At 47.1% G+C, this 16,856-nt stretch overlaps 1 protein-coding gene across 2 annotated transcripts in view; it reads right to left on the reverse strand.

The window, feature by feature from the left end:
• Positions 1–8,671: 8,671 nt before the first annotated feature.
• Positions 8,672–16,856, reverse strand: part of Caln1 (calneuron 1) — a 434,985-nt gene continuing 426,800 nt past the window's right edge. For both annotated transcript variants that reach the window (XM_029533922.1, XM_021186856.2), the window contains exon 6: positions 8,672–10,027. In XM_029533922.1, coding sequence (XP_029389782.1) covers positions 9,900–10,027 — 128 coding nt within the window. In that variant the 3' untranslated portion in view covers positions 8,672–9,899. The remainder of the gene's footprint in view (positions 10,028–16,856) is intronic.

Genomic DNA, 16,856 nt, shown 5'->3' on the forward strand with positions numbered 1-16,856 from the left:
TTTTTCCCCCTTCTCTTCTCTCTCTTCTCTTCTCCCCTCTCTTCTCCCCGCCCTTTGCCTGTTGGAAGCTTATGCTCTCCCTCTCAAGAGCATTAAAGCGTTGCTGTAGAAGGATCCTGTTTGTGTGCCGCGTCATTTCTTGCTGGCGGGAAGGTAGCGCGGGACAAAAACAAACAAGTCAGCCTAACACTGGGGACTGTGACATGTCCCCAGTTAAGTCCAGGACTGGGGAGATGGGGGCAAGAGGAAATACTTGACTACATAGCAAGTTCAAGGCTAGGTATCCTTGGCTACACGAGGTTATGTCTCCATAAGTAAATAGATGAAAGAAATAGATTCAAACTTTTCTGGGTGGTTGTATTATCCTGTAGTCACCGCTTCCTGCCTTCCCTTTGCTTCCAGGTCTGCCATGATGTGAAGAGAGTCTCCCATGCGCTACGGCCGCCATGATGGTCCGCTCAAACACATAGGGCCTGGCAAGCAGAGATTGGCCCTTCTGAAACTACAAGTCAAAATGAAACTTCTCCCCCTCCCCCCTGAAATTGTCTCTGTCAGGTGTTTTGGTCACACTGATGCCAAAGTCACCAACACACACACAGGCTTCCCTCAGGCTCTTTTGAATCCCGGGTTTCCCCTCCACTCCCAATGCATAAGCTCAGGCTATCACCCACCATGTCTCTTGTGGATTCACGTAGCCTCTTCATGCCAGGCCTCTGTGCCTCCACATATGCCGCTCCTCTGCCTGGTAGTCACTGCCTGACTTCCTGTCTGTCCCAGAATGCTTGACTGCGGATAGTCTGTCATAGTTAATTGAGGGGTGTGTGTGTGTGTGTGTGTGTGTGTGTGTGTGTGACACTCTCACCGTGGTTTGTGAGTGGTCAGAGGACAACTAACAAGGCTCCTTCTCTCCTTCCCTGTGTACATCCTGGGGACTGAACTTGAATCATCAGGCCTGCCAGCAGGTACCTTAACTCGCTGAACCATCTTGACAGCCCTCCACCCTATGTTTTGAGACTTGTAAAAAATAAATAAATATTTTTTCCCCTTTCCTAGATAGACCCTGCTCCTGGAATGATGACTCTCAGACTAGTAATTGATCATGCCTAGGGCACAAGCTTTGGCTCATTCCCTGACTAGCTCGTAATTTACTTAACCCATTCAAACTATTCCGTCTTCCACATGGTTAGGTACCTTTCCTCAGGGTCAGGTGTTCAAGTCTGGGGTGAAGCTCCTCTTTGTTCTCTCCTGGGTTCAGCTACCTGCTGGTTTACGTCCATATCTTCATAGATCCAAACAAACCTCCCAGGCCTCTCGCTATTTCCCAGAATCCTCTCTTCCTGTCAGTATCCCACCTCCTATTTCCTGTCTCAGCTCATGGGCCGTCAGCTTTTTTATTGACAGGTGAAGCGCATAAGAGGTTCTCTCTACAGAGACACACCTCTCCCTGACACCAGAGCTCATCAATTCACCTAGACTCCCGGGCCAGCGAGCCTCTGCTACCAACCGATCTTCACATCCCCAGAGTGGAAATTACAGGCGTGTGCCCCTATGCCCTCTTCTTTATTTAGGTCGTGGAGATGGCTCAGGTTCTCATGTTTATACAAACATTTTACTGACCGAGTCATCTCCCCAGCCCCCAAGGTTTCTTAATTACTACGTTTGTGCCAAAGCCAGGAGACCAGTCTTATTTCCTACCATATGCCCTGCCATCATCCGTCTATTTTCTGTATGCCAATCATCTCATTTCAGGGTCCCTTTGCTCATCAGGGCTATGGCACTGTCCCAACCCCCTGCTTCTTAGAGATGCTGAACTGTCACCTCGGCAGCCCTGGGAAGGAATCTCGAGACCCACTGCAAGTCAGATCATAAATAATGAACCGACTCTCTCATCAAAAGGAAGAAAAAAAAAGAACTTTTATTTTTTTCTATTGCATAAATAATGGTAAATTAGATTCTTTTTTTTTTTTAAATAAGAGTATATATTTACAGACAAGTTTAGTTACAGAAAACATCTGGTACATATATGGCAACCATTTTCCCTTTATACAATAAGATAACATGTTAATAATATCGCTTCGTGGGATCACTTAAGTTGCATGCCAAGTTCATTTATGTTAATATTTACATTTGATATAAAGATATGGTTTTTTTTTTAATTTCACTAACCTGCTGTCTCACCACTTAATAGCAGAAAATCACTAACTAACACTAAATGAAGAAAAAAAGAAAAACCTCAAAAGAATATAAATGAGGTACAGTGGGAAATCGAGATGCATGACTGACATCTGACTGGAACATTCTGGAAGAAGAGGCAAGAAGCTCCTGATTAGGACAGTCTTCACCTGTGCTTCAGAGACACCCAGCTTGTAGGGCTCGAAACCCAGCCATTTGCATCTGTGCTTTGAGAATAAGCTTATGTTAGTGACCTGTGCCCACCACAGACCACAGCTTGCCCACACCTGGCAGGACCAGACCTTCGGAGTTGGAGTGGCTTCCGTGAGCATCGCCATGGCTTTGCCTTGGACAGTTAACTTCCTTCTGAATTTGTGGAAGAGAAATCAGACTGCCGGTGAGAAGTCACTGGAGGGTTCCCTAAGGATTCCCCAGAGTCCCCCATCTCTGGGAACTTGTACCAGGGGCTGAGAGAGTCCTTTCTCTAGACCAGTCTTCTCAGGGAAGAACAATGTGAACACTGACTAGACCTCAGGCTGCTTCAGGAAGCAGGAGCTAAGGGTGGGAAGTAGAATTTTACTATTCTCATTGTTTTGTTTAGGAGACAAGAGCTCACACTGTAGCTCAGGCTGACCCGGCACTCACCGCGTAGCCCAAGCTGTCCTCTAACTCTACACATTCTTCCTGCCTCTGCCTCTCATGTGCTGGGACTGCAGGTGTATGCCACCATGCGTGGCTCAAACAGACAGAAGTGAAATGGAGAAGAAGGGACAAAGACTTGGGGACCCTATTGCTGCTCCCTCCCTGCCTCTTGCTCTGGTGGGAATATAGCTATGATGAGCGTGTATCCAGCTCTAGTATCTGGCTATCTAAGGACAGCTGCAGATCAATGGTCCTGCACCCCAGACTTGTCATCTACTTCCTGAAAGTCATTAGAGATGGCAGCTTTCTACCTTCTGTAGAATTATGAATGATTCTGAGCCAGGACCACATGTACTTGGACTGCTGCTAAGTCCAGTGTCCAGGGGGAAAGGAATGTGGTAGTGGTGAGAGAGCAGGGTGTGTCCGTCCTTGGGGGGGTTTCCAGGTAAACATCCTCAGATGGATTCAGGGAACATTGTTTTTAGGGGAATCTGGCTTTTGTTTCAACCTACTGACTCACGGATTCAGATTCCGTGAGACATTCATCCAGGGGACCGAATAGCCTTCATTTTTAAGCTGGCCAAGACAAGGACATTAAAAACTCATCTTGATTCAGCAAGCTTTTAGGGAATAAATGAGAATCTCTCTAATTCCGTGTGACATGTGACACATTGGCTGGGAAACAGTGGTCACCGAAAGGAACGCATGTCACAAAACTCATGTCACAAAACCAGCTAGCGCCCCTGTGTGATGCAGCTCTCAACCATTTCCATTAGGGGATGTATAGATTTTTTTTCCCTGACTTCTAGCAGCATGAATCCTATTTCTGGTGCCCTTCCCAAATGACAGTGCTGGTCTTGTCTCCCTTTGGTTTTTCTATTCTGCTTTCTGGCCCCTGTTCTCACAGGTCTCAGAGCCCCCAGGCAAGGCAGGCTGAGCTTGTCAGGGGCCAACATCCACCCAGGGGAGGTACTAACCTCCTATTGGCGTCCACAGAGCTGTGCTGGGAACATGTTGATAGGCAGTGCCTGACAGGGCATCCCTTGGACATTCTTAAAGTAGGCCAGATGGACAGAGAGTAGCATCTATCAGCCCTTTAGAAACTTTCTCTCTCTCAGGTCCAAGGATGGAGCAAACATCCTAGGTGAAAGCTGCGTGCTCTGAAATATTCTCTCTCAATGGGTCTACTTTCTGGAAAATTCTAGCCTCTGCCTCCTTCCATTTAGATACCTCCCCATTCTTCCTACCCCACTGTGTGTGTGTGTGTGTGTGTGTGTTCATTTACATGTAGCTCAGTCTATCTTGCTCTGTAGTAGAGAATGTCCTTGAACTCCTAGGATGATAGGCATGCCCCACTACTCCTGTTTGGATAACTTCTGACATCATATAATGCACTGGTTTGGAAGCCAAGATACCACACCTGAAGAAAAGGGTGACCCCATGTCCAGCATGTGGGGTGTCCTAAGTTGGCAAATTACCCAAGATAGGAGCTAGGCAAGTAATGTTGAGGTACAGGGGTGTTTTGTGCAACTGGGGGAAAGAAACTAATTTCTTTTTCTTTTAGTAGGAAGGAGTCCCATTATGTTAGCTCATGCTAGCCCAAAACTCTGTATGTAGCCCAGGCTTGCCTGAAACTTCACCACGGAACTCAGACTGCCGCCCTTGAACTTGCTTCACAGTCTAGGCAGATGTTGAACTTCAATGCTCCTGCCTCAGTTTGCCAAGTGCCAGGAATTAAAAGCATGTTCTCTCACATCTGGTTGAATCGACCATTCCTTGTGGTATTTTAAATTAGAGCCAGTATTAAATATAAACAATTGATGTTTGCATGACGGTATGCACCTGCTGTGAGCATAGGATCCTAAGAGAAGGTTTAGTTAGCTGGTACACCTGACCCCTTCCTGCAAACCTACTGTGGCAGGGCCACATAGTTGAGAACAGTCCCCTGAGTGAATTAGTCCAAGTGTGGATGGAATGAAGCTAAGCAATGGTGACATTTACATGATCATGGGCATGGGGACAAGATGAGGTGGCCTAGCTTCTCATTCTATTCATGTCTATTCTGACTATAAATAATTCAAATTAAAAGCTCTAATGGCTGCATAGCTCTTCTGTTTCAGAAATGGATTTTCTTCTTGATGAGGAGGGGAATCAAGAAGTCACTGTGGAGGGAGGGAAAATGGCTGTGAGTTCTGGACTCTGAGCCCCGCAAGGCATCTTGGAAGAGGCCAGTGCAGGGTGGGGTGGGGGGGGGTGGGGGAAATACTGATCTGAAGTTGTTCAGGATGGATGCTTCCCAGGGAGTGGGGTTCTGTGGTCCTCCTGGTCATAGAAACAGTATGTGCCAAAGTCGAGAAGATTCATCGGAGCTCATCTGTAGCATCTACATAGCATTATATAAAAATAAGGACCCTTTTCACAACAAGGTTCCAGACTCTCTGTGTATCTTAGGTAACAGGGTAGATAGGGTAGGTGTGGACCTTTAGGGATATAGTATAGAGACGTGACCTAGTATACTTTGAGGTACAAGACTTAGCACTTTCCACAAAGAGAGAAACCAAGGGCACACGAGGGAACAGGTTCCACATACAACATGCAGCCAGGCATAGCCAAGTCATCCCCACCCCCAGAAACGACCCCCCAACAGCCACCTTGTTCATCTTCTGATGATGCCCTCCCTCATAGGGTCCCAGGGACACTACCAGTCTCAGATTCAAAAAAAAAAAACAATGTACAACAATGTTCTTTGATTTATGACCTGAGTCTGGACTTGAGCCCGTAGGAGGGGCTTGCAATAAAAGCCAGCTGTCTCTCTCCCTGCGCTTAGATTTTCCAATCACTTTGAGAGTCAGTGGCTGCAGGCTAGGAAGAATGCTCTCCTCAACATAGGTGGCCTTTCTTTTCTTTCTTTCTTTCTCTTTCTTTCTTTCTTTCTTTCTTTCTTTCTTTCTTTCTTTCTTTCTTTCTTTCTTTCTTTCTTTCCTTTCCTTCCTTTTCCTTTCTTTCTTTCTTTCTTTCTTTCTTTCTTTCTTTCTTTCTTTCTTTCTCCCATTTTCTTTTTCTATCCTATTCTTTCAGATACTCGACCACTTGCTGTGTAAACGTTGAGCGAGGAGTAGATATGGAAGATGCCCAGGGAAGGCTCCCATCTCTGCATATCCATAACCCAGAACTTCCTACAATCACTGTGCCTGCCCAAGAACCCATGAGCACCATAGTTCACCTCTTGTCATAGTTCTGACTTTCTGGGTGGAGGAGCTCAGCAAGCAACCAAATACTTTTAAAGATGGCAGGCTCAACATGTGTCTTTGCCTGCCCAGGGATATGGGGTGGTTTTTTATTGCCCTCAATATGTAGAGAGTCTTGTTCTGGGAGGTGAGATAAGGGTAGAGGTGAGGAGGCAGACTCATTTTCTCCTGAGTTTGGAAGAGGGGGAGGGGCACATTCAAATATAATCGGAAAAGGCAGGGAAGCCATACAATTCTTGGAGGTTAATTTCCCATCTCAGCAGGAGATGGATTCTGGGAGTCATAGTGCAGGCAGGTAGGGCCTAGAGTGTTCCAGTGTTCCCTCTGTTTGTGCCTTGGCAAACTCAGGGTAGATGCCATGGTTGCCGTGGCAACTTCTTATAGATCTCACATGGAACTTGCACATACTCTGGAAGTCATCGTTAACAGTTCCAGTGTAGGGACTTGGTCTACATCCAGGACAGTGAGGGAACGGTTTGTTTGACAGTTAAAGGGTTGAGAGTCAGCTTGTCTTTCTGTCCCAGGTAAATTGCTGTCCTGGTGTCTGTCATTCATGGAGGTCTGGGGATGTGGAGCTGAGCTGGCGGCAAGACTGAGCCAGTCACTGAGTCAGCTCATGACTGGCGTGCCTCGGTCACCGTCTCCTAAGTCCAGTCACAGGAAAGGCAGCAAAGGCTGAGCTCCTGCCTCTCCTTCAGAGGGTGTCTCAGCTGCCCACGTATGGCTTTCCTTGAGCAAGAGGAAGCAGAACTTTTTGAAACCATCGGCCAACCAACTACTCCCCAGTTACTGTCATGAGGATGTTAGGTGACCGGGAACCTCGGGGTAGCATTTATGTGAACAGGTCTGACAATAGGGCTGCCTGGGAAAGAAGCCCAACACCCTAAATATACCAAAGGCATAACGCGAGCAAAGCAGCTAGAGAGTAGGCCACCTTAGCACACTCTTAGCCCTCTGAGTCTAAAGGACACCACTAGACCAGACTTCCTTCACTGATGCATTCAGTTCCCGTGTGCCTCGGATGCGGGGGCTGCTGGGAGAATAACTTATGGACGGTCAGGGGGAATCTGATTGTTTCTTTCCTGTCTTTCCTTCCATGATATCGGGAGGTCTTTACACCCTTATAGATTTTAGCAATCAGGCACATTCACGGACAGCCAAAAGTGACACCCCGACAATCAGGCATCTTTATAGCCAGCCTTCGAGGGACCCCCCCACAACAAAATGTCATCACTAGCTCTCACCCCTGTTGCCTGGCCCTTTACACATGGGCCAGGGCCCCAATAAAAGCCATTTTCTTCCTCTCCCCCTCTTCTTTCCTCTTTCTTCCAGAGCCCATCTCTGTGCCCCCTCCTCTTTCATAAAAACCCTCCCACGTGAGACCTGTCTCATGGTGTGATCTTTGTCAGGACCCGCCCGCCACCTAGTCCCACCAGTAGAGAAAAGGCTTTTTATCACATCTCTGCTCATTGCTGATGAAATCTAAACCACACATCTTTTGGGATCAGCCTCCTTCAGTTTGGGGCAGATCTTGCAGAAAAGCAACATTTGGAGAAATCCTTATGTTTCACCTTGAGAGCCGATCTCAGCTGTGGCATGGTATCCGCTGCTTTCCGGTCCTTTAAAGGCTTGCATTGTCTGGGTCTGCCCACCAGGCTCCCAGGAGGGGGTAAGTTTGGAGGTTCAAACCCCAGCTAATAGTAGGGAAACATGATAGTAGGGAAATAGTTGCTACCAGCTACGCTTGCCTTCTTGCGCATGTCTGGCAGAAAGAAGGCTCCAGGAAGAGACTGAAGGGGCGGGATATTGTGCAGTGTATTAATATTCTGTGTCTCTGCCTGCTCTAGTTCAGGAGTCTGGTCCTAAGGGAAACATGGTGACTCAGCCTAGGGAAGAAGCAAAAAGGGCAGATTTGCAAAGGGCACCGGAAGAAGGGAAGGCAGGCTGCTGCCCGGATGTTCCAGACTCCAGGCAGTTTTATGAAGTGACTCTGTGCCCCTTGGGCTTCTTGGGACCTCCGACCTGCCCCCTCCTCTCTATGCTATGGCTCAAACCTAGTTTGACTTGTGCTCTTGGTGAATATCCACACCCTACAGTGGGAGACTATCTAGAGCTGCCCCCATACTACTGCATGGAGCGCATGTAGGGGGGAACTGGAGGAAGACCCTATATGGAGACCTTGCGTGATCCAAGTCTAAGAAGGGAGTACGTAAGGAGGGGCCAGAGAGAGAAAGTCGGCTAGAGGAATATGCATTGCACCATAAAAACCTACCCAGCACAATGTAGAGAGCAAAGCTGCTGGCACCTCCGTGTGGCTGGAGGAAAGGGGAAGGGAGGAGGAGGGGGAATTGGGGATCTTCCGGCTGAGATCCGAAGTTGGAGCAGGACAATTTCGTTACAGAGATAAAGACTTGGGGTCAGTAAAATACAAAGGAAGTTAGCACGTCTATAGGTGACCGGCTAATCTGATCACTGGGGCTTAAATTCATAGTGAATCCAGGAAAAGTCGAAGAAATGCGAGTCCTGGTCTGATGCTAAAAGCAGACTCAGATATTCAGTTCTCTGCCCAACATAACTGTTCTTATCAGCCACGCCCATTAGCATCTGTCTTTTTTTTTTTTTTTTTTTTTTTTTAATGAGTCATTGGCACAACCTGAATATCATGAGTTATTAAGCAAAATACAGCAATTGGATCCTTCCATATTTCTGCTTCAAGCTTTCTAGGTCTCCTTTTCTTAGCTGGAGAAAGGCTTGCTAATAAAGTCTGAGATGAAGGGAAGGTTAGATGTAGGCCAATCTTAACTTACAGATGTTGTCAAATATGGCGACTCAGAGGGACTCTATTACTTCGGATGGCTGGGGTGTGGGCCTTCTCACCGCCGGACCCAATCCTTCCCTACCTCAGTTACTTCACCCTCTGCTCTAAAGAAGCATAGATAGGGGTGTCCAAAGTAAGCAATTTGGGAAGAATAGCATCACACGTGGGAAAGTCTCTTGTCTGTCTACGTGTCTGGGTTATAGAGACACACGGGTTATAGGTTTTTTTTTTTTCTTTTTTTCTTTTTTCTCTAATGGTGGCACAGGCAAGAAAGCTGGGAGCCAGGCTCTCTGCAGATTCCAAGATGCTGGTGCGGGGTGGACTTCAGAAACAGAAAGCCAAGAAGAGCCATGGAAACCAACCGAGAGTGCCCCAGCTCTACCGGCAAGCGTCCTGTAGAAAAGGCGATTAAGAACAGCAGGGACCGCAAGGAGCTGCGCCCTGCTTAATGGCTTTCCCCCTCCATGCCTTGGCGGGAGGGGTCTCCACTGGGTGGAGGAAGGAAGCCAGGGTGAGATGGAAAGTCCCCTTTTCTGTAGCAACCCAGAAGTCAACTTCAGCAGGGAGTCTCCGTGGGTCCCTGGGTTGAAAGAATTGGGTCATGTGGATAGAGGTGACTGTTGCTTACACCTGTCTTTTCTTTCTCGCTCTCAGATGCCACCATGCTATCTGGATGGCTACTGGAATTCCAAGACGAAAAGAAAGCAGTATTTTCCCCCCACTTCAGAGTTGCTACTGGCGGTTGAAGCAATAATTGAGAACTCCTGGCTATTTATTGCATTGGGAAACAAAACCATGAAAGCATTGAAGACAGCCCTTTTGTGTCCCTGCCAAGGAGATGGAGTTGATCCGTGACCCCGGTTGCACTGCAAACTTGAGTTCTTTACTGAAGGGTACCAACGCCTGCATCCATCCATATAGGTCCAGATCTCCTGTGTGAAGGAACAGAGTCTGCCCGCGGGGCATGCACATGCGCAGTGAGCTGGCAACGCGGTGTGGCTGGTGGAAGGCTGCTCCTCCTACTCCATGCCGCTCCGCAGGATCTGGTTGGCTGCAATCAGCATGACGCTTATGATGAAGGCCATGGCAAAGGCGCATATGAGGCTCTTGCGGACGCAGGTCTGTCGGTTCTGTTTCTGCGAATGAACTGGGGTTCAGGGTTGGGGAGGAGAGAGAACAGAAAGATGACACCGTGAGACACACTTACATCTTCCGCAACCAGCATAGACTGTGACTGGTTGAATCAACTCAGATAATGGACACTACGGGATTCTTAGCTGAGCTGAGGAAACTTCTGGCGAAACGTATGAAATGGTATACCATCCCTATCAGAACCACAGTCTGGAAGATCTTCAGAGAAAGGTTTAGAGGCTTCTGGATATAATGGAGCCACAGTGAGTTTCAGAGACAAGAATCTGTAACATTCCGGAATGAATTTCAGTAAAGACACCATCCAACCATTTTTAGCCCTTTTCTGTAACCAATACTAATAAAAACGAGGCTTAAAAGCTTCTCCACATATTGTAGGAGTGTATCTTGTTTGTGCACATGCCTATGAAGGCCAGAGGACAGCCTTACGTGTCATTCCTCAGGCACCGTCCACCTTGTTTTCTGAGATAGGAACTCTTAACCTTCTGAGAACTCGCTGCAAAGCCAACCTAGACCTAGTGGTCTAGTGGTCTAGGTTGGCTTTGCAGCGAGCCCCAGGGACCCACCTGTCTCTGTCTCTATAGTACTGAGATTACAAGCGTACACCACCAACAGCTGTGTGAAAATCAGGCTCTCATGCTTGCAAGGCCAACGCTTTGCAAACAAACTGAGCTGGGTCCCCCGTGTTCATTTGAAGACTCAGTCACTTCTCAATAGTGTGCTACCAGATGGGGACCAAGCTTTCAATGTAGGAGCACCAAAAGCACCTCTTTTCTAAACAGGGCATGGGGTTTGATACAAAAGGGATTGTTTGCTTCATTGTAGAGTCTCTGAATCATGTCCCTGGGAATTCATGTCTTACTAAGCTCTTCAGGGGACCGAGCAACTTTCAGTTCATTTGATAGGCTTGGCTGGAGGTTGAATTGACAGCGTGTGTGTGTGTGTGTGTGTGTGTGTGTGTGTGTGTGTGTGTGTGTGTGTGTGATAGGCTTGGCGTGTTGGGAAACATGCTCCTACAAACTCAGCTATTAAAGAAGACTAGGGGCTTAGGATAAGGTGTTTTGCTGTGCAGGTATGAGGACATGGGTTTGATACTCAGCACCCACATTTAAAAAAAAAAAAAAAAAAAAAAAAAAACTTAGTCATGATGGCAAACGCTGTGTTCCCATAGTTGGGTAGAGACAGGCAGATCCTGGGGCCCACTGGCCAGCCAGCCCAGCATACTTGATGAGTTCTAGACCAGCCAGGTAGATGGCATCCCGAGGAACAATATCTGAGGTTGACCTCTGACCACACAACAGATGCATGCGTGTCACATGCATGACACACACGTGGCACATGCATGGCACATATGTGCACACATACACAAAGAAGACTGGTGAAACTAGATGTGGCAGTGCCTTCCAGGCAGTCAGGAGAATCCTCAGATTGAGTTTGAGGCATAATTTGGCTACACAGCGAGACTCAGTCTCAAGGTCTCAAACCAAAAAACAAACCAAAAAAAAAAAAAAAAAAAGGGGGCTGGCTCATGGCTCATGGGTAAGGGAATTTGGAACCAGGCCTAACATCCTGATACCCCTGCCACTCCCCACACCACCACCACCACTAAACAAATAACTTTTAAAGAAGTGGTTTTTCAACCTGTGGGTAGCAACTCCTTTGGGGGCCAAACGACCCCTTCATAAGGGTTGCCCTTCATAGCAGTAGCAAAATTGCAGTTTTGAAGTTGCAACAAAATAAGTTTATGGTTGGGGGTCACCACAACAAGAGGAACTGTGTTGAAGGGTTGCAGCATTAGGAAGGGTAAGAGCCACTGGTTTAAAGGAACCAACCAACCAAACAAACAAAAACTACTAAAAGAAGGGACTAGTTAGGCTCCCAGTCACGCAGCAGCCTTTCCTGCCATGTTGGGACTCCTCCCCCACCCCCACCTGCCTAGCCCCACCCCTGCAAACCCTGTAGAAATAACAAAGCCAGAAGTAGGAATCAGACCATGTTTTCAAAAGCAAGAAGAGCCTACCCTGGGAGAAAGGGCCCAAAGGCTTTGCAAGGATCTCTGAAAATTACTCTCAAGCCAGACTTCACAATGAGCCTGAGCCCCGCACCATGGCCTGGCTCCCTCTCCGATTCACCGAGATCCTCTCTTGGCTTGTTATCTTTAATCCTCCTGGATCCACCAGGCTTGTGCCTCCCTTGGGTGATTTAAGAGTATTTTTGTGGTTCGATTCTCCGCTTTACTGATGAACTCTGGATGTTAAGTTCTTAGCTGGAGGAGGAGACAGTTTGCTTGGTGTGGAGATGGGCTGCTTCTTGGAGTGGGCACGTCATGTGGAGGGAGAAAAAAACCCTGCCAACTCTCAGGGAGGACAAAAGAGATGGTGTTTAAGAAGAAAAGGATGGCCAGGGAGTGGTGGCCCATGCCTTTAATCCCAGCACTTGGGAGGCAGAGACAGGGGGATTTCTGAGTTCGAGGCCGGAATGAGTTCCAGGACAGCCAGGGCTACACAGAGAAACCCTGTCTCGAGGGGGTGTGGGGGGGAGGAGGTGGGGAAGGAGGAGGTAGGGAAGGAGGAGGAGGGGGAAGTGGGGAAGGAGGAAGAAGTGGGGCAGGAAGAGGAGGAGGAGGAGGAAAGGATGGGGTTGGAGATGTGGCTCAGTGGGTAGAGCACTTGCCTAGCATGCATGAGGCCCTGGGTTCCATCCCCAGCACTGCACTAAGTATGGTGATGTACAGTTGTTTACAGGTGGACCCAGGAAGAGACAGGAGGATCAGACATTCCAGATCCCCTTTAGCTACACAGCAAGTTCCAACCCAGCGGGGAATACACGAGACCCTATCTAAACAAACAAACAAACAAACAAATAATGAGCCAGAAAAAAGTGGCTTGTTGAGGACCAGCTAATGTATCTGGGCCTTGTGCCTAATAATTAAAAATGGTTCCCTTATCCCTCTTCCTGAGGGTTTGTGGAAAGCTTCTTTAAAGTGTGGATATGAACTGTCTTCTGCAGGCTGATGTGTGTGTGTGCAGGGGACATGACGCCCCCTGCAGGTGGTGCTGTTTGGGGAAACGTAGGAACCTTGAAGAGGTGGGACTTAAAAGAGATGAGCCGCTATGGGGGTGGAAATTGAGGGTTGCACAGAGCTATGCTTCCTGTCATGGCCCCTCTGTTTCCTGATCCTGGCCTATGTGTAGGCAAGGCATTCATGCATGGCAATGAGCTGCCTACACCCTACGCCCACGCCCTCTATTAAACCACGATTCCAAATAAATCTTCCCTCCCTTAAAGTGCTTCTTGTCAGGGTTTGGTCACACAGATGAGAAAGGTGACTAGTATATTCCCGCAGTGTCTCTTCCACTTTGATCTTAGAATCCTTCAAAGCACGGGGAAGGGAGAGAGAAGAAGCGCCTGAGAGCCCAGACAGGCGTGTCCACCCTTTTGACATTACAGAAACAGTGACCTCATCTATAAGTTCATGATAGAAAGCTGTGCTCTTACGTTGTTAAGAAAAATTACCCCATTCAAACCATCCAATGTTTTAACTAGCCGTAGAGGTTTGTGTTGGGTTGTATCCATAGCTAACATCAGCTAGAACAATGTCCTGTAAGCTGAGGGGACCTTCTAGACCATGCCGAGGCCATAGGGACTTGGAAACACAGAGCCTGTAAGTTCAACTCAGTACCTGGTGGGAGATTGTTTTACCGTGAATTCGGACATCACCAGAAATCGTATGGTAGGACAAAAATATAATGCTGTCGGTGGTTGAACCTAACACTCAATTTCCTTGGACCTTGATTTCCCTGTCTATGAAATGGGAATCATAGTAGTCACCTTGGGAAGAGGATTAAAAGCAAGAACTTCAAGAATATTGCCTGTGCCCAATACATGCTGATCCCCTCTTTAAAAACCCAACTTTGTTCATTTCTTTTCTTTTTTTTTTTTTTTTTTTGTATGAAACATTGAATTTATTGATCTTTGGGGGACTGTGATGCACTTTCTCTGTATTCCAACTGAGCCATTAGTCGTGTCACTTCATCAACGTTAGCTGGTTCATTTTCACGGTGCTTCAGCTCTTTCTGCACAGATTTAAGAGAAAGGCTTTTGGAGAAGTTTGCAAGTTCTTTCTGTATATTTACAAAAGCTCTGTTCATTCTGTTGACTTTTTCATGATTCATAATGTTTATCATTCCATCCAGTTTTACTTCCTCTATAGTTAAGAAACTACATACAGTTTCTCTTTTAGAAACTATATCCCTTTTAATTTGTTCTTGGCCATTGTCTTCTTAAGATTAGTAGTAACTGGTTTTTGCCTTGTTTTTAGCCTTGAAAGTTTTGTGGCTAGCTATATGAAATACATTCCTGGACTTCTGCCCTTTTAATTTGTTCTTGGCCATTGTCAAGGTCCACAAGGCTGCTCAGGTTCGCAGTGACGCCATCCACAGGCTCAGGACACAGGAAGTTCCGGGCTGTTCATTTATTTCTTATGTGTGGGCATTCCTGTGTGCAAGTGGGTGAACGACCTTGGGGGGGGGTCTTTCCTCACGTGCCAGCCACCTTCTTGTTGAGACAGGAACTTGCCAGTCGGGCTAGACCGACTAGCCAGCATGCTAAGGTCTCTGCTTCTACAGCACTGGGATTACAGGCGCACACCACCATACCCACTTACTTCACTTGGACTGTGGAGGTGGAACATGGGTCCTCAGGCTTGTAAGGCAGGCACTTTATAGAATGGGCCATCTCCTTAGCGCTATAATTGATGTCAATCTTTGTTTGCAAAACAGGCCTCCTCCATGTAACAGCCCTGGCTGTCCTGCAGCTTTCTTTGTAGGCCAGGCTGGCCTCTAATGCACCGAGATCCACCTGCCTCTGCCTCCTGAGTGCCGGCTATTAAAGGCATGTGCCACCATGCCTGGCTTCTTCTTGTCCATTTATTGGGCATCCCTCAGTGACCTAGGTATTCGGCTTATTTTGTTTGTTTTATGGGCAGAGTTAGAGCTCACACAGGCTGGGTGTGGTTCTTTAGATAAATGAAGAGACTCCGGTATCAAGCAGCAGAGGTCAGCACCATCTGACAAGTCACAAAGGTGGGATTTGAACCCATGGTTTGCTCAGCTATGCAATGCAGAACCTCAGCATACATTCCCCTTAACGTTCTCTTGGCAGCCGCAAACACACGCGAGACACTTGGTGTGGCTGGCAGGAGGAGCCTGAGCCGGTACTGAATTCATTTTCTATTGATTTGCCTGAGACCCATCATTGGCAACTTCATATCTATATTGCATTATATAGCATCAAATGAATATCACTTATTCCTAGCGTGTTCCCCTTTTGTTTTCAGGCCTGGGTATTGAACCCAGAGCCTCATGAATGCTAGAGAAGTGTATAGCCACTGAACTGCAGCCCCCATCCCTGTTTCTTTTCCTTTTTTTCCCCTTGTTGTTACTGTTTTGGAGATAGTTTCTTACTATGTAGCCCAGGCTATGCATGTATGTAGCCCAGGCTATGCATTATGCATGTACATATGTATTCAGATTGTAGCAACTGAGGCAAGAAACTACCTTTATGCTTCTTTGGACTGTGAGTATCTGGAATTTAGGCACAAGGCACCATGGTATGTTTATTTATATACTTAAAGATTTCTTTTACTTTATTTATATGTATGTCTGTGTGAGCATATGCCATGTCGTTGTGAGTTTCCCAAGGCAGCCAGAAGAGGGCACCAGATCTCCTAGGACTTGAGTTATAGAAAGTTGTGAGCCACTCATTGTGGGTGCTGGGAACTGAACTCTGTCCTCTGTAAGAGCAGCATGGACCCAGCTGGCTTTGACCACACTACATTTCTCACTCTGACTGTGAACTTCCATCCTCCCGCTCCAGCCTTGCTAGTAGCTGGTTCTTAGCAACTCTTGCTTTATTTTGCTTCAACCTGCAGCGAATTAGGAGCCCCAGATCATAGGCCCTTTGTTTTGAATCTGACGGTTTCCCCAACCGTTGATTAGAAGTCCTGAGAAAGTCTGAACTCTAAACCTCGGTTTCCCTTTCTGTAAAAAGAGCTGACAATAGGTCCTCTAAGCACTAAAAGAATTAATTCAGAAGCTAGGGACATGGTTGATTTCATAATGTGCTTCTCACACAAGCACAAGGACCTGGGTTGAATCTCCAAAACCTGTATGAAAAGCTAGGTCCAGTGGTACATGCCTGACCGTCCCAGTGCTGGGAGGCTGAGACAGGAGGATTCCTGGGACTCATTGACCAGCCAGCCTGGCTGAAGGGCTGAGCTCCAGGCTAATAAGAGACCCTGTCTATAAAAGAATGGATGGTATCTGAAGAGGACTCCTTACATTGACCTCTGGCCCTGACACATGTGTACACACAGGCATAAAATTTAAAAAAAGTGAAATAGTCTGGGCAGTGGTGGTGTCTGCATTTAATCCCAGCACTCTGGAGGCAGAGACAGGCTAATGGCTGTGAGTTCAAGGGCAGCCTGGTCTACAGAGCGGGTTCTAGGACAGCCAGGGCTACATAGAGAAACCTTGTCTCAAAATACAAAATAAATAAATAAATAAATAAATAAATAAATAAATAAATAAATAAAATAAAAAATAAAATTTAAAAAATGAATTAAAAACAAATCACTACTAAGATTAATGAGCTAACCCAACTGAAAGCCATACCCCACCATAAATTGCCAGAGAAATACCAAGCTGCATGCCTGCCTCCCCTGGGGCCAGAGGAGACACCTGCTTGTTTATTCTCCTGGTCGCTGCCGCTCCCAGTGTTAGAGCTGAGCACACCTCAGAGGCTCCCAGAGCTCTCCCTGGCTTCTT

Source organism: Mus pahari, chromosome 23 (genome assembly GCF_900095145.1).
Source record: "Mus pahari chromosome 23, PAHARI_EIJ_v1.1, whole genome shotgun sequence".
Classification (NCBI taxonomy): Eukaryota; Metazoa; Chordata; class Mammalia; order Rodentia; family Muridae; genus Mus; species Mus pahari.